We start from the raw sequence: 26,749 nt of genomic DNA, 5'->3' as shown, positions 1-26,749 counted from the left end.
GTCAAATCCCCTTGAACTGATTTGACTTCATTTTCAATCCTCCATAATAACCTTTTATTCTAACTAAGCAAGAAAGACTTAAGATTTTCCCATAGATAACGCCAATAAATATGTTAATTTTTTTTTCAAATAATTTAGTGAATAAGATATGAGTAGGGGGAAGTGAATGATCATTCTCCCTAAATAACTCTTTATTTAAATGTATCATGAAATATACAAGAGAGAACTCTAGCGCTATGGGACCTTAATGAAGGAGGAGTTGCTCCTCTCTTTGGCTTGAATAAGATATGAGTAGCGATTGGACCACTACTCTATATTTATTGTTCCCAAAATTTTAAGAGAGCTTGCTCAATCCCAAATATTTTCACTTGGAATATCCAAATTTCGGAATTGATGTTAGTTATATTATGAGAATCATGGGATGAAAGGAAGAAATAATTACAAAAAGAAAGGGAAGAAAAAAAGAAAGTTTAAATCTTAAATTGATGAAAAGGAAATTTAGAAGTGTGGGTTGGTAAATTTGGTCAAAATGTAACTTATTTGAAAACAATGGACTATCCCTGAGTGTTACAATGATGGGCCCATTGAAATTAAAGTTGAAGTTAGTAAGTAGGTCTGAATTTACTTAAGATAATATGATTAATTGAATTTAATGTAGTCAACGCTATTAAAAAAGTGAAATGAAATTATAATTACTTTTTTGGTTTTCACTTTCCAACTTTATCAAACCGTTTATTCTATTATAATTAGGGATCATTTTGCTAATTGAATTATTTTAAAATTTAAAAATTCGATAAAAAATACTTGAAACTTTTTATTTTTAGTTATTTTTTGAGGGTTATTTTTTAAAAAACTATACAAACACGTAAAATGATTAAAAATAAAGTATTAAATATAAAATTATTTTTAAAACATATTTAAAAATATTAAAAATAATTTTAAAATATTTTATATTTACTTTTGTTACATAAAATATTAAAGAACAAATTTCAAAAACTATTTTTTAAAATTATTTTTGAAAATAATTACCAAACAAGTCTTATTTATCAAATGTTTTTTTTTTTAGAAAATATTATAAGTGATTTTTCAGATTTTTAAAAATATTTTTTAAATTTTATCAAATACTTAATTTTTTTTTCTAAAAATGTTTTTTAAATTAAGAATGTGTTGGATAGTATTTTTAATTTTTTAAAAGTGTTTTATAAATTTTACTAAATATATAATATTTTTTTTTTAAACTTAAAAACACTTTAAAAATCAGGCTGCATCCATTAATTTGAGAGAATTTACCTTATCATAAAATTTCCAAAATTACGTATTTACCCCTGTTTAGGTAATTTCATGAACGAAGAATACAAGGCAGAGCTACCATAAAAAATATCTCCACTCAATATTTTAAAAGTTTAAATTCTTAATATAGTGGAACGTCCAATCGTCATGTACGTATATGACAGCGAAGCTGTCACTTAATCATTTCTCTCCATATTTAACACGTTGGATTCCGCAATCTGACACACCACTTGTCCTTGAATTGCACGCTCCCGACCCACGCGCCGTTGCACGACGCACATGCCCTAACCACCAGACAAATCCAGGGAAACAAACAAGTCTCGTAAAAAATATTCAGAAGTATATATATATATATATATATAGGTTTTTGATTCATGCAGCATGCAGAAAGAGAACAAAAAAGGAAGGAAAAAGAATTCATTTAATTCATGTTCATCGCCGCCTCTTGTAGTCTTGGAGTCTTGTTGGCTTCCTTGAGAAAAGAAAATTATTTAATCCACAGAACTTGAAAAGGGTGAGAGAGGTAAGCAAATGGAATAGAAAGTGGAGGAGGTGGGAAAACACAGCTCTTTCTATGATGTGTACATCAAAACAATTAGCGTGAAAATTCGAATAGATTCGAGCCCACAATTGAGATAGTCCGAGTACGTATTCGCCAATATGCGTGTTGTGATTGGTTGATTGATCAATGGTTTTTAAGGCGGTGGAGGACATATTTTATTCGCTAATTTTTGTGCTTTTGACGGGGAATCACTGATGGCTTTTGAGCTTATGCAACCCGAGTCAGCTTCCGGAGATTCCGGTTCTGGGTTTTGTTGGGTTTTTTGAGATATTCTGTGGGTCGAGAGGGTTTGGCATTTGGGGGAGTGATGTTAGACTTTAGGGAAGGTGGCGTGGCGAGGGGATTAGGTTTAGGGTTAGGTTTTGGGTTTTGGGATTAGGTTTTGGGGTGAAGATGGAAGAGAATGAGCTCGAGGAAGGCGGGGCTTTCTACTACGAGGAGGAAGACAACGCAAGCATTGACCCTGAAATCGCTCTCTCTTACATTGTAAGGGTTTCTTTATGCTTGCTTCATCAAATTTGAATCTTTTAGTGGGAATTGTTTTAAATTCATTAATTGTGCTGTTTGGATTGGGTGGGTTGATGCTGTAAGTTTCAATTGGATTATAGTATTGGGTTTTTGATAGTTCAAAGATGGCTACTCGGATATAGTCTTGGAACAGAATTGGTTGGTTTGGTTGCTAAGAAAGAGTAGGAAAAAAAAAAGGATAATTAAAACTTTGAATTCTAGATTTTCATCACTTGGATGTTCAGAGAAGAAAAGTTGCACTTGGCTGAGCTCAATGTAATTTTCTCAGGACTTGGTTTATTTGAATTGGTAATATCAGGAAACTTAAAAGACTCAAAAAATTTACTTTCTTTCACGCGCATAAAAGTAAAACATTTAAGAACTGACTATGAAGGGCGTGACTTTGCTTAGGCTGGATATGGAAATCTTGTGCATGGTTTCCCCATTTTAGTTGAAGTACATATTAAGGATGTATCCTTGATCAATCTCAGTTTATTTGAACATCGTGCCAACTGGATTTTTCATCAAAAGGACCCAATTTCAGACAAAAACAAGTGATTGCTGGTGCAGAAATTCTGCATAGAGTCATCTGTTTGGGAACATTTTCAAAAAAGAGTTCTCAAACAACAGTTTTTTAGAACCTTTCATAAAAACAGTTCTCAATTGTTCTTTCTTTTTTTTCTTTTTGATAATCGTAGATGCCTGGGCCAGCAAACTGGTGACCATTGGGGAGCAAACCCAAGGCCGGACCAACTGAGCTACCCCTCAGGGTTTAGTTCTCAATTGTTTATAAGAACATAATTCTATTTGGGAACTCAAATATGAAAAATAGCTTTCTTGATTTGTTCCCCATAACATTACCATGTACTTATATACAATGTAAAAGTTTTTAAAGTATTCTTCATATTTTCTGTTGTTGCTCATAATACTATACAAAAACCAATTGTAAACACCTTAAACTTGTTCTTAAAAGCTGCTTGTTTCTAGAACAAATTCTTAGAAAACCGTTTTCTGTGAAAAGTTTGCTAAACGAGTTTTCTGAACTAAAAACCTGTTTTGCGTTTAACGAACAGAAATCTGTTTCCAAGATCAGTTACCAAACAAGGCTTTGGTGATTGGTGACTTGGGTTTTGAAGCTATGCAACCTTCATTCCAACCATGGGATTTGTCAACCTTGTGACTATTTAATGAAGGACAGTAAAAGGAAAGAAACTTATTGTTTTATGTATGTTATTTCTTATTCGTCATTCTCAATAAATAGTTGTACAAAACACAACCTAACTGATCCAAATAGCTGTACAAAAGTTTGATAAGTTGATTTTTCAATCTTTTTTATGAATTGAAACATGAAAATTTCCTACTCTGCAGAGATTTAAATCCCAACTATTTGTTGACAGCTAGAAATGACAAAAAACATGAATCTCAAAATTTTCTCATTTTCTTTTCCTCATGTTCCTCAAAAACTTAGCAAAGCATTGTTGTAAGCTCTCTTCTCCTCTTTGTATTTTGTGTAGACATTTCAAAAACCAACCACCTTGAAAATAGATTCTGTGCTAGTAATTAGTATGATTCAAAGGCAACAATTTTATGATGTAGAACTTAGTTAATTTGTTGATGCAGGACAAACTAGGAGATCAAATAAAGGTGGGCTAGGACTTCATTCATTTAGGATTTGAGTGGACCAAGGAGTTTAGGTTATGGCAATGGAAAAAAAAATAAAAAGCAAGGAAAGAAAAAGAGGATAGGATGACCTTAGAATCACATTAAGGTCTTTTAGGAATTTCACATAGAAAAGAAAATCTCACTAGTGAAAGTTGCAAAGCATTGAAAAAAAAAGAAAGAAAAAGCAATCAACATTACGCATCAATTTTCATTGAACTCATGGTTATATCAAACTTTCTTATTTATAGGTTTTGAAAAACCTTGAAAACATAACAAACATGTATGTAATTTATTGTGACTCTTATTTCTTTCCTAAAACTGAAGAATTTCTGAATTCCTTTATTGATTCTTTAGGTACACACCATACACATATATATACACAAATGACTGAATAAGAAAATATCAATCTAGCTTGATTCTCTCTTAAAATTAGGAAACTGAATCATCCTAAATGATCTCTCCTTTTTTATTCCTAAAATACTTTCCTAAATTAAAACCCTAACTTTGAATGCCAAATTTCAACACTCCCCCTCAAGCTGGAGAATATATATCGTATAATCCCAGCTTGCAAGTTAAGTCTTCGAAGTTAGGCTTAGGTAAAGCTTTGGTGAGGATGTCTACGGTTTGGTGCTTGGTAGGAACATAGTTCAATTTAACCGTCTCACTAGTCACCTTCTCTGTGATGAAGCGTCTGTCAATCTCAACGTGCTTGGTCCTGTCATGATGCACGGGGTTCTTTGCTATGCTTATAGCTGCCTGATTATCACACATCATCAGAATTGGAGATGAACTCGTTTGTCCCAGTTCACTAAGAACCCTTTTTATCCAAATCCCTTCACAGATTTCCTGTGCAAGAGTTCTGTACTCAGCTTCTGCACTACTTTTGGCTACAACTGATTGTTTCTTACTCCTCCAGGTAACAAGATTTCCCCAGACAAAAGAACAATATCCAGAAGTGGACCGCCTGTCAATGATGTTTCCTGCCCAATCCGCATCTGAGTATACTTCAGTGTCACGGTTCTCTGTCTTTCTGAAGAATAGACCTTTCCCTGGTGTCATTTTTAAATATCTAAGAATCCTGTAGACTGCTTCCATGTGTTCCTCAGTGGGGCTGTGCATGAATTGACTTACAACACTCACTGCAAAGCCAATATCTGGCCGAGTGTGTGAGAGATAAATCAAGCGCCCGACGAGCCGCTGATATCTCCCCCTGTCTACTGGTGTACTTTCTATCTCGATATCAAGTTTCTTCTGACTATCCATAGGAGTATCAATTGGTTTGCATCCAAGCATACCGGTCTCCTTAAGAAGATCGAGTATGTATTTTCTTTGAGAGACTACAATTCCCTTCCTTGATCTAGCCACTTCCATACCAAGGAAATATTTCAAATTTCCAAGGTCTTTAACTTCAAACTCTTCTGACAAATACTTCTTCAAATTCTGTAATTCCTCCATATCATTCCCAGATAGAATAATATCATCCACATAGACTATCAATATGGCCATTTTCCCGGCATGAGACTTCTTGACAAATAGAGTATGATCAGCCTGACCTTGTTTGTAGCCCAGCTTCAGGACTGCTTTTGTGAATCTATCAAACCAGGCTCGGGGAGATTGTTTAAGGCCGTACAAGGATTTTTGGAGTTTGCAAACCTGATTCTTTGCCATACTTCCTTCGAAACCAGGTGGTATTTCCATGTAGACTTCCTCTTCTAGGTCACCATTTAGAAACGCATTTTTTATGTCCAGTTTTTGCAAGCACCAATCTTGATTGACAGCCAATAAGAGAAGAATCCTGATAGTGTTCAGTTTTGCAACAGGAGCAAAAGTCTCCTGATAGTCTATCCCATAGGATTGTGTAAACCCTCTAGCTACCAAACGAGCCTTGAATCTCTCGACTGATCCATCTGCTTTGTATTTTATGGTGAAAATCCACTTGCACCCCATGGGCCTCTTCCCAACCGGCAAATCTGTGATAGTCCACGTCCCATTCTTCTCAAGTGCATCAATCTCATCTTGTACTGCCTTCTTCCATTCTGAAATTTTGAGTGCCTCTTGTATTGTGTTGGGAACCTGAGTATCATCAAGAGAAGTAGCAAATGCTCTGTAAGATGGTGATAGCCCTTCATATGTAACATAATTCCCAATTGGATGATCTGTACATCTCCTAACACCCTTTCTCAATGCAATCGGCAGAGTAGAATCATCAATGCTGGGAATTAACACCTCTCCAGCCCTATCCTCACCTATATTCTCTTCAGGAAGACTTGAATTGGAGTCAATATATTGGCCACATGTTGACTGTGATCCGTGCTCTAATTCCTGTCTTTTCCTCCTCTTGATGTAAACTTGTAAGTTCTCATTAGCAAGTTGTGGGGCTATAGGTTGAATAGGCATGGGAGACTGGATGGTCACAGGAGAAGGAACATTTGTGTGCTGGGCTGGCTGGATTGATGACGGCATGGGTGTGGACAACTCAGTGGGCGCGAATTGGGAAGGATTTGGTGACTCTGAGTGAAAAGAAGGTATACCCTCAAGAAGAGACTCCCAAACTTGATGTTCATTCATGCTTTCCCCCTGAACATGAGATTTGGGATAGAAGAAGACATGTTCAAAGAAAGAGACGTCCATGGTGGTGTAAAATCTTTTGTTGGTTGGAGAATAGCATTTGTACCCTTTTTGGGTTGGAGAATACTCTAGGAAAATGCACTTATTGGCTCGAGGAGCAAATTTGCTATGATTTTGAGGATACACATGAACGAATGCCGTGCAACCAAATACTTTGAGTGGTAAATCAGAAGAGGCTGCACGGGTGTGAGGAAATTGTTTTAAGAAAAGTTGACGTGAGGATTGAAAGGTAAGCACTCTGGATGGCATACGGTTAATCAAATAGGTAGCTATGAGAATAGCTTCCCCCCAGAAATAGTTTGGAACATTAGAGGAAAACATAAGGCACCGAGCAACCTCCAAGAGATGTCTATTCTTGCGTTCAGCCACCCCATTTTGTTGTGGGGTGTCAACGCAAGAACTTATGTGGATAATGCCGTGATTTTGAAGATAAGTACTGAGACTACTAGTAAAGTATTCCTTTGCATTATCTGACTTGAGGACTTGAATTTTGGAATTAAATTGATTTTGAACCATAAGATTGAAGGTTTGAAAAATGTGCCCGACCTCTGACTTTTCTTTCATAAGGAAAACCCATGTTACCCGTGTATGATCATCAACGAATGTCACAAACCATCAAGTGCCAGAAATATTTTTTATCCGGGAGAGACCCCACACATCACTATGTACTAGAGAGAAAACAGTCGAAGGTTTGTATGAGATTTGAGGATATACTGTTCGAGTATGCTTTGCAAACTGACAAATTTCACAGTGATAAGATGCTGGATTTTTATTGATAAATAATTTGGGAAACAATTTTGCAAGGTAAACAAAGCTAGGATGACCAAGGCGATAGTGTAACATTATAATCTCACTATCTTTATTGACCTTAGAATTTGACACAGAATTGAAAGACTCAACATACTCTGAGACTGTACGCAACTTGCTTGAGAGACTTGGTTTGAGAATTGGCCACATGAGAGGAGGTAGAGCCCGGAACATAGTTCAACACTGCCAATCATCTTCCCCGATTTCAAGTCCTGAAAAACACACGAGTTTGGATAAAATTTAGTAACACATTGGAGATCACGGGCCAATTTGCTAATGGACAAAAGATTACAATCGAAGTTTGGAACATGGAGGACAGAGTCAAGATATAAGTCTTTAGTAAGTTTTATAGAACCTGTCCCGGCAATTTTTGACTTTGAACCATCAGCAATATGGACAGATGAATGACCATTACTTGGCTTGTAATTTTGAAGAATGGCAGCATCTCCTGTCATGTGATCAGAAGCACTTGTGTCCACTATCCACGGCTTCATTCCTCCTCGATTAGCAGTGAAGGCTACTCCGGTAGTACTGCCACTGCCAACTTGGCTTAATAGTTTCTGTAGCATCTCCATCTGCTCTTTGTTGAATGGACTCGGCTCGGGAACAGATGTGCTCTCAGAGTTGGCAACCACGTGTGCTCTGCCATCTCTGTCAAACCGTGGCTTTGGTTTCTAATCAGCCGGTTTGCCATGAAGCTTCTAGCAAGTCTCCTTATAATGGCTTGGTTTCTTACAATAATCACACCAAGGCCTATCCTGTTTTGACGATCTCCACCACTACTATTAAATGACCGAGCAGCAAGGGCAGAGGCATCCAATGTTGGGGCAGGTTGCTCTTTGGATCTCATCATCACTTTCTTTCTACTTTCTTCACGCCTAACCTCTGAAAAAGCCTCTCTGAGACTTGAAAGGGGTTTAATGCCCATGATTCGGCCTCTAACATCATCCAATTCCCTGTTTAGTCCTAGGAAAAACTTGAACAGTCTCTTTTGTTCCACAATTTTCCTGTATGTTGCTGCATCATCAGAACATTTCCATGAGTGAGTCTCGAATAAGTCAAGGTGTTGCCAATACCTTGTGAGTGTGTTGTAATACTGAGTAACTGTCTGCTCTCCTTGGCGGAAGTCATGTAGGGCTGATTCAACCTGAAAAAGTTCTGAAGTATTTTCAGAACTTGAGTAAGTTTCTTTGGCTGCATCCCATATGTCCTTTGCAGTCCCAAACAACAAGAAATTTTCACCTATGTCATTGTTCATGGAATTGATAAGCCATGACATGATCATGCTGTTTTCAATCTTCCACTTCCTGAAACCCGGTTCTGTAGTTTCTAGCATGACTGCTTCTCCAGTGAGGTACTCATCCTTTCCTTTACCGCAAATGAACAGTAACACAGATTGTGACCACTGTAAATAGTTATGGCCATTTAATTTGTGTCCTGTGATGAGAATAGGAGAGGGATCACTGCCACCAAGGTTTGGAATTTCAGATCTGCCCCCTGATTCTGGTGACGTGACGCTGGATACTTGTGATGATGCCATTCCGTATTTTGTTATGGACCGGAAAGGTAGAAGAACACTTCCCAAGGCACGTGCAGGGATTGGAGTTGAGAAAAAATAGCCGGAGGACGTCGGAAAAACTGATCGGAGGGCCCGCGGAGGCAAAAGAACCCCAAAAGAGGCACGTGCAGGGCTCGGATGGCAGAAACAGGTACGAAGGGTGGCTGGTCGGCGTCAGGCGAGCCTGGAGTAGAAAGCGCGTCGCCGGAAAGTGGCTCACGCGCCCTCACGCGCCGGCGCGTGAGATACAGTCACCGGCCGGAAAAACGCGCTTGGGCAGCGCGTGGATGGTTTTCTGGCTCCGGTGCTTTTGGAAAAGTTGGAGATCTCCTCCAGGCGCTCCTTGTGGTGTGAAAAAAACCGTCGTCGGAAAGTTCACCGGAAAAGTCGCCGGCGGTGAATGTTTTCTGACGACGATTCGACCGACCGGAAAGCGTTTTCTCCCTTGGCTCTGAGAACAGGGACTGATGACCGGAATGAGAGATGGCCAGAGAGAGAGATGACCGGATTGAGAGATGGCCAGAGAGATTTGGCCGGAATGAATGATGGCCTGAATAGGAGGTGGCCAGAAGGGATTAGGGTTTCAGAAAACTGGCTCTGATACCATGAAGAATTTCTGAATTCCTTTATTGATTCTTTAGGTACACACCATACACATATATATACACAAATGACTGAATAAGAAAATATCAATCTAGCTTGATTCTCTCCTAAAATTAGGAAACTGAATCATCCTAAATGATCTCTCCTTTTTTATTCCTAAAATACTTTCCTAAATTAAAACCCTAACTTTGAATGCCAAATTTCAACAAAAACTTTTAAATCTTCCAAATAATTTTAGTTAAAGAAAATAGAAATATTGGAAAGTAGAAGCAAGTTTTAAAATAGTTTTGGAAATAAAAAATTTTTAGAAAATAAATACATTTCTTTTTAAAATGACACTTTTTAGGAATCTAAGTTTTTGGAAAATGAAAAGTTCCAAAGTATAGGAACTTATAACAATAAAAAAAGGTTTTTAACACAACATTTTAAGGCCATTCTTTGATTGATTTTTGAGAATTTGAAAGCTCTTTTTTAAGCCTAATAAGAAAAGAGTTTGACATGGAAGTCAAGATAATATTGCTTCTTGTAGAATCTCTTTTATAGGTAGACAGTTCTTTTATGTTTAATGAAACATTCATGATACCAAGATTGCTTCTTTGAAATTATGGTTTTAGCTTCAATGTCAATTTATAGTTGAAGCCAAAAATAAAGAGCCATGTCAAGCCATGCCTAAATTCTAAATGATAGCGAAATTATTAACTAATAGTAAAATTGACTTTAAATAACCTAAACATGCAAGGCTACCTAAATACCCTTGATGGAATAACTTAGGATCTATCATGTATCATTTTTTCCCTTTTTCTTTTTTCCTTTTTTGATTTCATTCTTGAGTAAACTGTGGAGAATTCATCCTTATCTTTTGTTGTTTTGAATTGGCATCTGAGAATTATTTCATTCGTAGGAAACCCAATAAAGTCTTAAATCCCAAATACTTATGGTTGCCTAAATCTTTTCTTCACTCCTCAGCTCTATTTTGGGTCCTATCTATATAAATTGTAGGCAATCATCCTCTATGATATCCTTAAACTCCTTTTTCATGGCCTTCCTCTTGTCCCTGTGACCCTCTCATCTTGAACCAAATCAATCCCCTCTACTGCTTTTTGTTTAATATGGATTAATGACCTCATTCTATATATTTTAGAAAGTTAGTCTCTTCAACTGTTTTGACCCACAATATTTCTGAAAAAGGTTTTGATTTTAATCATGAAGAAAAGCCAAAATGCTAGAAGAAATCCAACAAATTTATGTTGAATGGATTATGGGTCATCAGGGTGCAGTTTGGCTGTAGTGCACAATGAATCAAAGGTCCCAAGTTTGAGCCTCACTTGTATTTAATTAGTGCAGGGTAAAGAAGCCAACCTGTATCACTTAGTGTTTGCTTTGCGTGGAGTTGGGATAATACTTCATTGTCAGAGTGGATTCCCCATTATCCATATAAAAACGGAGGGTGAGGGGGGAGGAGAAAAATCATCTGCCATATCAGTAACATGTATTAGCCAATACTCTCAGATACTGCTACTTGATTTGCATCTTTAGAACAGGAAATTATGAAGCTTTGCACATATCAGTCTAGAACAGCTCCTACCTCACCTTAAAAGGTATAATAGGTCCATCTATAATGAATTTATGAACAAAGTTCTCTTTTGTAATGTTATCAACTAGGTCATCTTATGCCTTTGATTTTGTATATTGGTTAGGATCATGTTAAGAGAGGGTTGTTTTTTGTGTTTTCTCTTATGTGGCTTAGCCATTTGGTTTTTTTGTATACGTCATGAGTTCTTTGGTGTACTATTTTCTCATACCATATATATACATCTTTTATTTCCTATAAAAAAAAAAATCAACTTGGTTGTCTTATCAAATATGTGAATTTCTGTAGATACGGTCTTGTTAGCTATTTATTTTTTGGTTCTAGTCCATTTAATCACTTCTTTCCTTCAAAATATGGAGCAATCCAATAATGATTAGTAAGAAATTTGGGTTGTGTTTCTTGAAGGGTGAGAAGCTTCAAGATGTTTTGGGACATTTTCAAAAGGATTTTGAAGGTGGGGTTTCTGCAGAGAATTTGGGTAGGTAACTTATGTGGATATTATGGGTCATGAAGAGAAGCATGCACGTGTTCCTTTAAAATTGATGGTATAGGGATTTATTCTTTTTGGTCAGGGGCAAAGTTTGGTGGCTATGGTTCATTTCTACCAACTTATCAGCGTTCTTCTTCTATCTGGTCTCATCCAAAGACTCCACAGAGAGTCCAGAACTACAATAAGGCAATATCTCCTAACACTTTACTGATGGAGGTAAATGGAAAATTTTCCTTTGTATTTATTGTCAATTGGTGGAAGAAGCATATGGATGACCCTTTGTCAGCTTGAGAAGTTCTGTCATATTTGAGTATGTTACTGTGCAGGGTTGCCCTCAGATTGCTAAAGCACCCTCAAATGCTCACCCATCTGTGAAGCTTGGAACTACTTCCTGCGATGCCCCTTCATTGCATATGACAAGAGTCTCATCTGGGAATATTTCAGTCAAACAAGATTCGTTCTTGCCTTCTGCTCCAGTCATGGAGATGTCACCCTCAAAACATGGAACTTCAAATAAATTAGTTAATCCCACTGGCCGGAGAGTGCCAAAGGTTAGAATCAAAGTGGGTTCCGTTAGTGCTGAGAAAAAAAATGCTGAAATCTATAGTGGACTTGGGCTTGATAATTCTCCATCTTCATCACTGGGGAATAGCCCTGATGAAAGTGGAGGGATGCCACTTGAATCTCAAGAACAGGAATCTCCCACCAGCATTCTTCAGGTAAAGCTTCTTTCTGAAATTACATATATTATGTCTATTTCTATAATAGATATCCTGAATGATCTGGGGGTGCTTATTGGTTTGGTTTATGTGGTGGACCAGATTATGACTTCGTTCGCTGTTCCTGAGGGTGTACTGTTATCACCTCTTCATGACAGCTTCATTTGCTTGATAAGAAAGAAAAAATTTCCAAGAAACAGTAAACCTGTGCCTGCTCTTGAAGGCAGTCAAGAACAACCTGCTTTATCACCAGATGAGGCAGCTACATTGCTGGTTGATGAGCAGGTTCTAAAAGAGAAGAAAACAAGGCTAGTCAGGAAAAGTGAACGGCGAGCAGAAGTGAAGCATGGGAGTGGTATGGATTTTAAGAATGACATGGCATTTCCTTTGAAGGAAGAAGTAGAAAATCAGTTCCCAGAAGGCAAGGAGCATTTCTCCAATGACTTGAAATTCACATCTCTTTCCAACACACTACATGATGTTGGGGATTCTGGCAAAGGTACTGGCAGGGCAACTGAAATTTTCGGGGAGCCCAATAAAGATGGGTTGAAAGAAAGAGTATTCTTTTCTGACTTGGATAAGGAAGAGCCTTTGGAGCCAATAACTGGTCAAGACAGTGGCACAAGCGTGCAACGAAATGTCAAGAGTGGTTCTCTGGAAAATACTTGGGAATGCGGGGTGGCATGTTCCAATAAGAATGTTTCTGCTGATCCTAGAGAAGATGTCAGGTACAAAGGTAACAAGCTTCCTGGTCAATTTAGAGCTGACTCAGATATGTTTACGGGTAAGGAAGATACTGATGTTGGAGAAATGGATCCTTCACAATGGAAGGTTGGCCAAAAAGCTGTATCACATGATCACGGTAGAATTACAATGTCCTGCAAGAAGGAAAAACAGTTGTGGGAGGGCAAAAAGAAGTTAAAGGGAGCCCAAATTAATGGTGAGCCTGCTCCCCATTTAGCAGAGGAAGGCTTGAGGATTGGATTTTGTTCAGCACCAAAAGATAAGCATAATTTGAAGTCCCAAAAAGATACTGGAGAGGTCGAGGATAATCCTAGAGAATTATTGACAGACAGAAAATCAGAACAGATGGCTGACCGAATAGATCCACTAAAGAGACCTGGTGAGAGGGCAAAGGTTTCTGATTTTAAGGATGTTGAGAAAGGAGGGAGTGCATTCTTTAAGTCAAAGGGAAGATCAAGCGGAAAAAGAGTTGAAAACCAGTATGCATCTGAGGCATCTTTACAAGTGGCCCTGAATCCACCTTTTACAGAAAACAGATCCACCACAAAGATGGTGCCAGCAGCAGTGGCTCCTGTAGTCATAGAAGAAAATTGGGTGTGCTGCGACAGTTGCCAGAAGTGGCGGCTTCTACCATTTGGTAAAAAGCCTGAACACCTCCCTGAGAAGTGGCTGTGTAGCATGCTAAGCTGGCTGTAAGTTCCCCTATGGAGCATTTTTTTTTTCAATAATAGCTGGCAAATTATCATTTCCAATTGATTTAATTCATGGTGGTAGGTAGAATTTTGGCTAAATATGGATAGATTTTTTTTTGAATTTATTTTTTATTTTTTTATTGCAACTCTGTGTGTGTATGTGTGTGGATGTACTTACACATACATGCACAAGATGATTTGGGGTTTGATGCCTAATCATGGTTCACTATTGAAAATGTTTATAGGCCTGGGTTGAACCACTGTGATATCAGTGAGGAGGAAACAACAAAGGCTCTTAATGCATTGTACCAACTTTCTATTCCTGAGAGCCAAACTAGCATGCACAATCATGTCAATGGAATTGCATCTGGAGTAACTTTGGATGATGTACGACATCCTGGCCAGAACCATCAAAATCCCAGTTCTCATGACATGCCTAATGAAGGAAAGAAGAAATATGGATGCAAAAAAATGTCGAATGCAGGTAACAATAGTGGTCAGATTCCAAATTCTGCAAAGAACCATAGGCAGGAACCTTTGAAAAGCAGAAGCTTAATTGACAGGCACAAATTAGATGTTGAAAAACACATACATAAGCAAAAGGAGAAGAATATGAAAAAGGGTATGCATTTTGTTTTTAACCAGCATTTCTTTGTGGTCATCATCAGACTTCTTCATGTGCAAACATGATTCATTTCTTGTGCATAATATATCTGCAGGTGATCTGGAGCAAACGAAGACAAAAAGTAAAAGGGAAGCTGATAATTATGGGGGTGAAGCTTCTAAGAAAGCTAAAACAGAAGATGCTTGTTATAGCGGTAAAAATTGCAATTTCAAACATGGCAGGGACCTTGGAAAGGTTTGCCTCATTTCTGACACCACTTTGCCAGCTAAGGCAACTGGGAAGGAAGTGATCAAATCCAATGAAATCTGTTATTCAGTGGATTCAAATTGTGATAAAAAGGACAAGATGCTACTTTCTGTAAAGAAACTGGAAGGCCAAGCTCAGGTCTCTCTGCATGGTGGGTCATTGGCTATGAAAACAAGTGATAAAAGGGATATTGCTCTGGAGGAGAGGAAATTGAACGAGTGGGAGGACATTGAGAACCAGACAGATGTATGTCAAATTACCAAGGATCATATCCAGGAAAACAAGGTTTTTGTGAAGGAGAATAGTGAGATGGAATTCAGAAAGGAAAAGAAAACCAAGCTGTCTATTGAGGGGGTGGAGTCCAATACAAGTAAGGGTGATGATAGATCAAGAAAAGGTGTGATGACCAGAATCCTCTTGTCAGGTACTAAAGATGATGAAGTTGACAATATAGAAGAGGTGAGAATTATTGAGAAAAACCAGCAACACAAAATGTGTGAAGAAAAGATCGCATCTCAACAAACGTTGGACAGTATTGACTCAATGAAAAAGGATTTGGGAACTGGGAAAGTTTCAATGGAAGCCACTTCAAGCTCTTCAAAGGTTTCAGGTTCTCGTAAAACTAGAGCCAACTTCCAAGAAGTGAAAGGCTCACCAGCAGAATCAGTCTCTTCATCTCCTCTGAGGGCCTCTAAATTAGACAACCTTACATCAGATAAAGGAGGCATTTTAAGAAAAGATGATGCCACAGATGGTGGTCTTTCCATGGTGGGTAACCTGGGAAGATGTTTGAATGGGGTAGGCAACAGAAGTTGCAATCAGTCTGGAGCACCAATAAAGGAGAAAGTATCCTCTGTCTTCCCTCCTAAATCCCTTGAACTTCATGCTCTTGATAACCGGGATGGAGATGCTAAACCCAAGTTCAGTGCCAAGGCTAAACCTTCTGAACTTGGGAACAGCCATTTGGTGAAGGGTGATGCTATTACCTCAGAACAACACCATGAGTATGGCAATGATCTGCATGCTGTGGAACATTGTGACAATGAAAATCATTTCTGTGATAGTGCATTATTTCCACAGAAATCTAGTAGAGGTTCCTCTATGCGGTCGAAGGAGAATAACAGAAGGTCCAGATCTGATTTTGATAGTGATAAGATGAAGGTCTGTGATCCGCTGAATGAGCAGGAAGATTTGCATGCAAGCAAGAGCCTGAGGTGTAAGTTAGAAAATGATACCCAACATCTTGCACCCCGCCCTGAAACAGTTAGTGATGTAAAGCACAGTTTTCCTGGTCGAGGTTGTATTAAGTATAATGATGATGAGAAGAATCATGTTAACAAGGGGAATTCTTTAGGGAAATGGTCAGGTGACATCAAAAAAGAAAATCAGTTAAAATTTAGAGAATATGAGGGTTCAAATCTGAAATTGGGTGATTCATGTAGCCTTTATAAGAGTGGTACTCCTCAAAAATTTTTGAATAAGAGTTTTGCAAAGAAAACTGATCTGAAAGAATTAGAGTCAAGAGGTGAGACACTACAATTGTTCCCTTATCGTGAAGGTGAACGTGAAACTCTGGCTCGGGATTTCCAATCAGTACCAGGATCCCAGAAAGAAAGGGTCTTTGATTTATGTTCAGTTGGTGCCTCTGCCTCTGCTGATGTGTCAAAAGTATTAAAGGAGCCTGGAAATGCTGGTATCAAGAATGGAACTCGACAGAGCTTGGGTCATCTCCTGCCTAATGAACACAGGGTTAGGGATCTAAGCATCTCTAGTCCCATGAGAAAGGATTCTTTTGGTCCTAGTGCCACTAATGCCCTGAAAGAAGCCAAAGATCTCAGAGACTATGCTGATCGTCTTAAGGTTGTTTGATATTTCCCTTAATCTGGTCTGTATTTTTTTTCTCCAAAATTTGATGTTCTGCCTTTGCTTTTCTCACCTTCCTAAACTGTGGTATTATCTTATAATCTTTTGTAGGGCTCTGGTTTTGGTTTTGAAAGTTATGAGACATACTTCCAAGCTGCTGTAAAGTTTCTTCATGGTGCTTCACTTCTAGAAACTTGCAATAGTGATGGTGGGAAAAATGGGGTGATGACTCAAATTCAGGCATATAGTACTGCAGCTAAACTTTGTGAGTAAGTAAAAGTTTTAAAGTTTCAGGAAGATCAAATTTTCTTGTGATTTTGTCTCTATGTTCCGTTTCTTCCCAAATTAATCAAAAGTACTATTACTGTTGTTTTGACTGCCATAGAGAACTTTCTTATTTGCCTTGCCTTGTGCACTAGTGAATAAACTGCATTTAACTTTTGGCCAAATATATCTTGAGAGAAGCTTTACCTTCTAAAACCTAGTTGTTGAATATAATGTATTTATAGTATATAACCTTTCCTTGTTAATATAGGATACATGTATGGTAGTTAGGACTCCTAGCCTTGTATATATATATATTTCTCAATTGTAAGTAGATCATTACATTAATGAGAATTAAGGTTTTCTTCTTTCTCTCTCTCTCAACATGGTATCAGAGCCAAGGAAGAAAACCTAATTCTTTCTTGTTTCCCGTGTCATCAACTCCGGGAAACCTTCCGGTGACCGTGTTTCATTCCGGTCACCTTCCCCATCTTCCAATACTTTCCGGTCATTCGGATCGTCGACAGAAACTACTCACCGCCGGCGAAATTTTCCGGCGAATTTTCCGGCGAGCTTTTCCGGCGACTTTCCCGGCGACGTATTTTTCCGACACCGACTATACCAGAAGGAGCGCCTGGAGGAGATCTACAACTTTTGTGAAGGCACCGGCACCAAAATCCCATCCACGCGCCGTCCACGCGCAAATTCCCGGCCGGCGACTGAATCTCACGCGCCGGCGCGTGAGGGCGCGTGAGGCCTTTTCCGGCGACGCGCCTCCTCCTCCAGCTTCGCCTGACGCCGACCAGCCTCCCTACCTCCCTGGTTCTCCCATCCGAGCCCTGCACATACCTCTTTTGGGGATTTTTGTCTCCGTCGGCCCTCCAAACAGCCTTTCCGGCGAAGCTCCGACTACTTTTTCTCCACTCCAATCCCTGCACGTGCCTTGGGAAGTGTTCTTCTACCTTTCTGGTGGTACCACGCCGCGATCTGAGGCCGTCTCCCTTTTTCGGTGGTGCCACGCCGCAATCTGAAGCCGTATTAGGGCTCTCTTCGATCCAAACATACTTCATTCTTCAGATAAGTAGATATGACTACTAAAAATTCCATTTTTTCCGCTGTTATATCTGGATCTCCTATGATTACTTCGGAGAAATTGGTTGGCAGTGACAATTATCTTTCCTGGTCTGCGTCTGTTGAACTTTGGTTTATGGGTCAAGGATATGAGGATCACTTGATTACACAGGAGGCAGATATCCCTGAGGTTGACCGCGTACAGTGGAGGAAGATAGATGCACAGTTATGTAGTGTATTATGGCAATCGGTTGATCCCAAGATTCTTCTTCATCTTCGGGCCTACAAAACTTGTTTTAAATTTTGGACTCAGGCCAAAGGATTATATACGAATGATATCCAGCGTCTTTATAAGGTGGCTTCTGCAATTGTCCATCTCAGCCAACAGGACTTGGATCTATCTACTTATATTGGCCAGATTGCCTCTCTTAAGGAGGAGTTCTTGACTGTGATGCCTCTTACTCCTGATGTTGGGGCTCAACAAACACAGCTTGACAAGTTCTTCATGGTTCTTACTCTTATTGGCCTCCGTCCGGATCTTGAGCCTGTCCGCGATCAGATTCTTGGTAGTTCATCAGTTCCGTCCTTGGATGATGTGTTTGCTCGCCTCCTCCGTATCTCCTCCACTCAGACTTTGCCATTTGATAGCACTTCAGATTCTTCTGTGTTAGTTTCTCAAACTAACTCTCGAGGAGGCCGTAGTGGTACCCGAGGTAGAGGTCAACGTCCTCATTGCACCTATTGCAATAAACTTGGCCACACTCGCGATCGTTGCTATCAGTTACATGGACGACCTCCTCGCACTGCCCATGTGGCCCAGTCCTCTGATTCTCCGCTGCCTCAAGCTCCGAGCTCTTCCGCATCTCAGGCTTCTGTTGCCTCTGTTGCCCAGCCTGGTAATGCCTCTGCCTGCCTTACCCACACATCTTCTCTTGGACCCTGGATTCTAGATTCTGGAGCTTCTGATCACTTATCTGGTAATAAGGATCTTTTCTCCTCTATTACTACTACCTCTGCTTTACCTAATGTTACCTTAGCTAATGGTTCTCAAACTGTGGCTAAAGGTATTGGTTTGGCCCTTCCTCTGCCTTCTCTACCTCTCACTTCTGTCCTTTATACTCCTGAATGTCCTTTTAATCTTATTTCCATCAGCAAAATCACTCGTACTCTTAATTGCTCTATTACCTTTTCTGATAAATTTGTGACCTTGCAGGACCGGAGTACGGGGAAGACGATTGGCATAGGACGTGAGTCTCAAGGCCTCTATCACCTTACCTCGGATTCATCTCCTGCAGTTTGCATTTCCACTGATGCTCCTCTCCTCATTCACAATCGTCTGGGCCACCCTAGTCTCTCCAAGTTCCAGAAGATGGTCCCTCGTTTTTCCACTTTATCGTCGCTTCCGTGTGAGTCATGTCAGCTTGGGAAACATACTCGTGTCTCGTTCCCAAAGCGTTTGAATAATCGGGCAAAGTCTCCTTTTGAGCTTGTCCACACTGATGTTTGGGGTCCTTGTCGGACTGCGTCTACTTTAGGATTTCAGTATTTTGTCACTTTCATTGATGATTATTCTCGATGTACTTGGTTATTTTTAATGAAAAATCGAGCTGAGTTATTCTCTATTTTCCAGAAATTTTATGCTGAAATCCAAACCCAGTTCAATGTTTCTATTCGTGTGTTACGCAGTGACAATGCCAGGGAATATTTTTCAGCCCCATTTACTTCGTTTATGTCTCATCATGGGATTCTTCATCAGTCTTCTTGTGCTCATACTCCTCAACAAAATGGGGTAGCTGAACGCAAGAATCGACATCTTGTTGAGACAGCTCGTACTCTCCTCCTCCATAGCAATGTTCCTTTTCGTTTTTGGGGGGACGCTGTTCTTACCGCTTGTTATTTGATTAATCGTATGCCCTCCTCTGTCTTACATGATCAGATTCCTCACTCCCTTCTCTTCCCTGACCAACCACTTTATTTCCTTCCTCCTCGTGTCTTTGGTTGTACTTGCTTTGTTCATATTCTCACTCCTGGACAGGACAAGCTTTCCGCCAAAGCCATGAAGTGTCTCTTCTTGGGATACTCTAGACTTCAGAAGGGTTATCGTTGTTATTCCCTTGAGACTCATCGATACTTTATCTCCGCTGATGTCACCTTCTTTGAGGACTCACCATTCTTTTCCACCACTTCTGAGTCTCTTCCTGTTTCTGAAGTCTTGCCTATTCCCATTGTCTCCCCACCTGATGCTATGCCTCCTCGGCCACTTCAGGTTTATCATCGTCGCCCTCGTGTCGTTGCTCCTCTCCCTTTTGCTGAGGCACCTGCTGACTCACTTCCTATCCCTTCGGCTTCACCTACCCCGGCTCTGCCTTCTCCTAATGACTTACCCATTGCTGTTCGGAAAGGTACTCGCTCTACTCGTAATCCTCATCCTATTTACAATTTTTTGAGTTATCATCGATTATCTTCACCCTATTCTGCTTTTGTTTCTGCTATATCCTCTGTTTCTCTTCCAAAGAGCACCCATGAAGCTCTTTCCCATCCAGGCTGGCGACAGGCAATGGTGGATGAAATGGCTGCTCTGCACTCTAATGGCACTTGGGATCTTGTTGTTTTACCCTCGGGTAAATCTACCGTTGGTTGTCGTTGGGTTTACGCAGTTAAGGTTGGTCCTGATGGTCAGGTTGATCGCCTTAAGGCCCGCTTAGTTGCTAAAGGCTATACTCAGGTTTATGGTTCTGATTATGGTGACACATTCTCTCCGGTTGCCAAGATTGCTTCTGTTCGTCTGCTTCTCTCCATGGCTGCCATGTGTTCTTGGCCTCTTTATCAATTGGATATTAAAAATGCCTTCCTTCATGGTGATCTTGCCGAGGAAGTTTATATGGAGCAACCTCCTGGTTTTGTTGCTCAGGGGGAGTCTGGTTTAGTATGCAGGTTACGCCGTTCTCTATATGGCTTGAAACAATCTCCTCGAGCATGGTTTAGCCGTTTTAGTTCTGTTGTTCAAGAGTTTGGCATGCTTCGCAGTACAGCAGACCATTCAGTTTTCTATCATCATAACTCTTTGGGGCAGTGTATTTATCTGGTTGTTTATGTGGACGACATCGTCATTACAGGCAGTGATCAGGATGGTATTCAGAAACTAAAGCAACACCTTTTTACCCACTTTCAGACCAAAGACTTGGGGAAACTCAAGTATTTCTTGGGAATTGAGATAGCTCAATCCAGTTCTGCTGTGGTCCTTTCCCAAAGGAAGTATGCTTTAGACATCCTGGAAGAAACTGGTATGTTAGACTGTAAACCGGTAGACACACCTATGGATCCGAATGTCAAACTTGTACCAGGACAGGGGGAGCCTTTAGGAGACCCCGGGAGATATCGACGGCTCGTAGGTAAATTGAACTATCTCACCATTACTCGTCCAGACATTTCTTTTCCTGTGAGTGTTGTTAGTCAATTCCTACAGTCACCATGTGATAGCCATTGGGATGCTGTAATCCGCATTCTTCGATATATCAAAAGTACACCAGGCCAAGGTGTGTTGTACGAGAACAGAGGTCATACTCAGGTTGTTGGTTACACAGATGCAGATTGGGCTGGCTCACCCACAGATAGACGTTCCACTTCAGGGTACTGTGTTTTTATTGGAGGTAATCTAATATCTTGGAAGAGTAAGAAACAAGATGTAGTGGCCAGATCTAGCGCTGAAGCCGAGTATCGAGCTATGGCTTTGGCAACATGTGAACTCATATGGTTGAGACATCTTCTTCTAGAGTTGAGATTTGGAAAGGATGAACAGATGAAACTCATATGTGATAACCAGGCCGCATTACATATTGCATCCAATCCAGTCTTTCATGAAAGGACCAAACATATTGAAGTTGACTGTCATTTCATTAGAGAGAAGATCGCATCAGGATGTGTTGCTACAAGTTTTGTTAATTCAAATGATCAACTAGCTGACATCTTCACTAAATCTCTCAGAGGTCCTAGGATTAAATATATTTGTAACAAGCTTGGTGCATATGACGTATATGCTCCAGCTTGAGGGGGAGTGTTGAATATAATGTATTTATAGTATATAACCTTTCCTTGTTAATATAGGATACATGTATGGTAGTTAGGACTCCTAGCCTTGTATATATATATATTTCTCAATTGTAAGTAGATCATTACATTAATGAGAATTAAGGTTTTTCTTCTTTCTCTCTCTCTCAACACTAGTATAATTGGAGATTGCAAATACTCCCCATGGATTATTTTTTTTATGGGCAATCATGAAATTTATTAACAGCACTTAACATACACACAATGTATACACAAAGAGGTGCCAAAAGGCAAGCAAAAAGAAGAGAGAAACAAAAAGCAACGCCTTCCTCTTACACAATGCTCAGCCAGTCAATGAGATCTATCATGGTAATTTAATTATCATCTATGTACACTCTAACCTACTCTGTCTATTCAACATTTTCAAATGTTCTTCCATTTCTTTCCTTATAGTCCAAAACAAACATAAAGGAGTGATCCTTCAAACTTTCTTGTGCTTTTTTCTCAACAAAGGACCCATGCTATCTCAAGAGATTTCCTCTTACTAAAGAGTGCATCACAGGGCAATTTTAAGATTCAAGTCTCAAGACAATTGAGTATTGTGATTTGAGATCTTCACAAGTGTCATAAGGTTCTGGACGCTGTAATTTTTGAGGAATTAAAATTTAAGTATGGACTGCCTGTTTAATACTTTTGGACCGTTGCTACTTCAGAAAAGAACTTTAGGGCATAGACTTGGTGTTTTCCTTCTAAATAGAATTTGAATGATCTTATGTGGCTAAATTTTGGTTTAAGATGACTAAGAAATTTTCTAGAACTAGTGTATAGTAATTCTTAAGTTTATATTTGTGCATTGGCATATGCGTTGTCTCTACTGAACTTCTTGCATTTGCAGACGCTGTGCCCATGAATATGAGAGACGGCAAGAAATGGCAGCTGCTGCTTTAGCATACAAATGCATGGAGGTGGCGTGCATGAGGGTAGTTTACTGCAAACATTCCAGTATAAATAGAGATCGGCATGAGTTGCAAGCAACTTTACAAATTGCTCCTAAAGGTACTACAAGAAACTTACAGTTAAAGTATATTGAAGCCTGTTCAAGTATGTTTAGGTGTATATTAATCCTACATTTTTTCTCCTTTCCTTAGGATATGTCTAACCCTACTGTTTAATGATAAAACTTGGGTGGGCTTCTGCCTTCAACAACTATCACCCTTTATTTTTTCAGAAATTTGTTTAAATTCCATGTTATTTGCTTTTCACACGCTGACATAAGATTTAATGGAGTATACCCTCCTAAATTGAGCTGAATGGGGGAGAAGGACTTGTGTAGCTGATCCCACAGTACTTGGTATTTAAGGCTGTTGAATTGAGTTGAGCCTACCCTTCCTTGGTATAAGAGTTGGTAAGAATAGTATTTTCATTGAAAAATTATTATTTCAATAACTACTATGAATAGTTAAAAATGTCAGACACCTAATTAGTAACTAGGATAAAATGTATTTAAAAGATTGCAATTATGATGACTTTATACTAAACTGCAGCAGAAGTTTCTTATTTAATGGATAGTTTTTTTAAAATCAGTCTATGAACAGATTAGATGACTAGACCATAAAGTGCTTTTTAAACTAGAACCACTGTGTTCTTGAAATTATTTTGTATATAAAGGAATAAAATATACTCCAAAAGAATGTGATTAACTTGTGGAAGTCAATAGATTCTGAAAAATGCGATTAAGAAATGGATCGTTCATATGTTGATGAAACAGCATACATTTCTTAAGTAATGAAATTACTAAGTGTCCATTTCGACACACTCCTGTTTTTTATTTTTAAAATAAAAAACATCTATATATAAAAGTAGAGCCTTTGTACAAAAAGTGCAGATTTGCTTTATGTCTTTAAAGATCCTTTAAAAAATTTTAAAATTTGATGTAGTAAAACAATTTTGATACTTCAATTTTTTATTTTTTTTAAGACCATTCCTTTTTCAATGTAAGCGTCTAAGAATTTCTGTATTTTATCTCAAAGTTACTACAATTTTCTGATTCTAAAAACAGAAAAAAGGAAGCGCATCCAAATGGACATTAAGTTTTCAAGTTTTAGAGAATGCTAATAATTATACAGAAAATGTAGTGGGTGAGGTTCAGTGGGTCTTAAAGAGTTTTGGAGAGTGTCAGGGAGTTCAGGTCGAAAACTATGGAGTTTCAAACTGTGTATACTTTCTGCTTCAGTTACTTCAAACAAATGGAGATGTTTCTAAGTTTTAAATCATGCTTCCGATCATGAGGCAAGATTGAGGGAAACACTGTAGCCACTATTATGGCTTGTCATGTGCTTGTTCGTACGGAAAATAAGGGTTTTTCACTTCTTTTCCTTTTGGCTGAATGACCTGGCTTAACTATTTGTGATCAGTCCGTTTAACAAGTGCATGTTTTTGTTCTGTCGAAGCAAGTTTAAAACAGTGATATCACATCGTCTTTTTGAAATTATTTCCTTAGGTGCATCTCCGTCATCTTCAGCATCAGATATCGATAATTTAAACAATCAAACAATGACTGATAAGGCTGCTCTGTCCAAGGTTTCTCATGTTGGTGGAAAGCATGTCATTGTTGCTCGTAACCATCCTAACTTTGTTCGGCTTCTTGATTTTGTAAGTCTTTTCAATTTGGTGTGCAATCTACCTTATTTATATATACTTATTTAGTAGAGAGAGAATATTTCTTCTTTAGTGCAAAAAACAATACATTCCCGTACTGGAATTCTGTCTAATTAAGCATGTTTTGACTTAATGATTATGTGATTCAATGTGTGTTGTGGATGAGAAGGATCCATCCATATCTTAGCTGGCATTAAGAAAGTTTTTTCGTATTTTCTTTTCTTATCCTTTCTTTACCACCCAAAACAAGGCAGCTGCAGCTGAGTTTTTTCAAAAACTTATACTAGTTATATCTGATGGTCATTCTTGATGCTATGGGTGCTCAGACCATTGGTTATTGGCTGCCTCTACTATTACAGTCACAGGCTTGATGTGCATATTCTGTCCCTTAAAACTATTTTTCTTAATGGGGTGATGCAGAATGAATATCTTACAAGATGTGGTTGTTGTGCAGGCACAGGATGTAAATTTTGCTATTGAGGCCTCAAGAAAATCACAGAAGGCTTTTGTGGCTGCTAATTTACTCCTGGAAGAGGCACAGAATAGGGAGGGTATCACTTCTGTTAGAAGGGTTATTGACTTCAGCTTCCAAGATGTAGAGGGACTCATTCATTTGGTTCGGCTTGCACAGGAGGCCATTAGTTAGTCAGGTCTCAGTGGCAGTAGAGATTAAGTCTGCCCTGTATGTATAATGTGCACTTTTTGGTTTAATTCTACTGTAAGTAGGCATCAGGAAGAAAAAAAGGGGGGAAAAGAAGCCAACTGGACCTGCACTTGGAATCCCTCAAAGGGACAGTCATCCCTCTCTGTACATGTGTACAAAAAGTGAGATTGATTTGCACATTTTGTAATGTATTCTTTGAATGTCCAGCTTGTTATAGTCATGGATAAGGGCATGACATGTTCCTCAGTTTCATGAAGGGTGATAAACTTCTTGCTTATTCAGTGACAAAGCCTGGAGATTATGTAATAGTCCAGTTTTTTTTTTTGGCTCTCTTGTTCTGGAACTAGAGGGTATGTATATATATGTATTTATGTATGTATAGAGATTGAAAGCCCCTTAGGCAACTTGTTTGAGGAAGGTTGAATACTGAAATAGTTAGGAGCAGTCAATTTTCTGTCAAGGACTTCCTGTTTTGCTACTATTTATTTGAATTCTCAGTGGAATAGAAATCAAGTTCTTGGGGAGTTATTCTTTTATATATGAAGAACCCTCAAGTGTTTAAAGTTTTTCCTTAACTTTGTTGGCTTTCTCTGGTTTAAAAACTATTTGAATGCATATATATCTAATATTTTATCACTATTCCAGGAAAGCTTCTCTTTGCTCTCTCGTTTTCTAATGTGCAAAGTGTATTGATTTTATTTTCCTTGTTTTGGTTATATTTATAGAGCTCTCTGTTGCTTTAGTTTGAATTTAAATCATTGGTTTCAATAACAAAGACATAAAGAAGCTAAGATGGCTAGAACAAAAAATTTTGCAATAGCCTGCATGGAGTCCCAGCATACTGAGATTTTCGCTACACAAGTTTTTTCTTTACCGAGGTTAGCAAGGTTTTGATTTATGGCATTGTAAGAAATTATATAGACCATTGCTGTTTATTCTTTGTTGCCAGTGTTCACTTCCTAACCAGCAATTTCATTTTCATATTGACAGCAATGTGGAATCTGTTTATCTATTCATCAATAAGCTTAGTGAAAGCTTGGATGGGGACATATCAGTTGCATCTCATGCTACAGATCCTGCTTGCACTGCATAAATGTCTTAGAGGTAAAGCTGTAGTTTCACTCTTTTCACATTTAATGTTGCTGAATCTTTAAAATTCAAACCAAGACATTTTATTGATATCTCCGAGAAACAGTTCTGATTGTGACTCATAAAACAAAATGTGTTTTTGGAATTTTCTACTATCTACTCAACCTGTTCCATGAAAAATTTTGGCAGAATTTTTTTCTCAAATAGTTTTTGAATAAAGTGCCACAGAGACCAAATTTTCAAACTTTTTTTTTTAAGAGGCCAAGTTTTCCATAAATTTAGTTTTATTTTGTTTTCAAATTTTAATGTAATAGGATCATTCATTTCAATTGAATGTAAAAAAAATTTATTAGTTACATCTTGTTCTGC

The 26,749-nt window shown here is 38.6% G+C and overlaps 1 protein-coding gene across 5 annotated transcripts; it reads left to right on the top strand.

Annotated features, from left to right (window-relative positions):
- Nucleotides 1-1,685: 1,685 nt before the first annotated feature.
- On the top strand, nucleotides 1,686-25,827 carry LOC117914375. Of its 5 annotated transcripts, none has more exons than XM_034829686.1 (11): nucleotides 1,686-2,338; nucleotides 11,614-11,686; nucleotides 11,781-11,914; nucleotides 12,025-12,417; nucleotides 12,520-13,853; nucleotides 14,099-14,337; nucleotides 14,573-16,584; nucleotides 16,699-16,856; nucleotides 22,865-23,025; nucleotides 24,470-24,621; nucleotides 25,082-25,827. In XM_034829686.1, the coding sequence occupies exons 1-11, from the start codon at nucleotides 2,246-2,248 to the stop codon at nucleotides 25,271-25,273; spliced, it is 4,941 nt and encodes a 1,646-aa protein (XP_034685577.1). In that variant the 5' UTR covers nucleotides 1,686-2,245; the 3' UTR covers nucleotides 25,274-25,827. The 5 variants fall into 5 exon arrangements, with proteins under 5 accessions (XP_034685577.1, XP_034685576.1, XP_034685579.1 ...); XM_034829685.1 differs by having other exon boundaries at nucleotides 14,099-14,475; XM_034829688.1 differs by lacking the exon at nucleotides 24,470-24,621 and having other exon boundaries at nucleotides 14,099-14,475; nucleotides 25,082-25,191.
- The last annotated feature ends 922 nt before the right edge of the window (nucleotides 25,828-26,749 follow it).

This window comes from Vitis riparia, chromosome 5 (genome assembly GCF_004353265.1).
Source record: "Vitis riparia cultivar Riparia Gloire de Montpellier isolate 1030 chromosome 5, EGFV_Vit.rip_1.0, whole genome shotgun sequence".
In the NCBI taxonomy this organism is placed as follows: domain Eukaryota; kingdom Viridiplantae; phylum Streptophyta; class Magnoliopsida; order Vitales; family Vitaceae; genus Vitis; species Vitis riparia.
This window is presented reverse-complemented; position numbering and strand designations above follow the sequence as displayed.

Bases quoted from the DNA above. Each gene is read 5' to 3' on its own strand.
- LOC117914375 (XM_034829685.1), top strand. From the start codon at position 2,246: ATGGAAGAGAATGAGCTCGAGGAAGGCGGGGCTTTCTACTACGAGGAG. The intron at 16,585-16,698 runs GTTGTTTGATAT...AATCTTTTGTAG, and splicing joins ACTATGCTGATCGTCTTAAG to GGCTCTGGTTTTGGTTTTGA. The intron at 23,026-24,469 runs GTACTACAAGAA...TTATTTCCTTAG, and splicing joins TTTACAAATTGCTCCTAAAG to GTGCATCTCCGTCATCTTCA.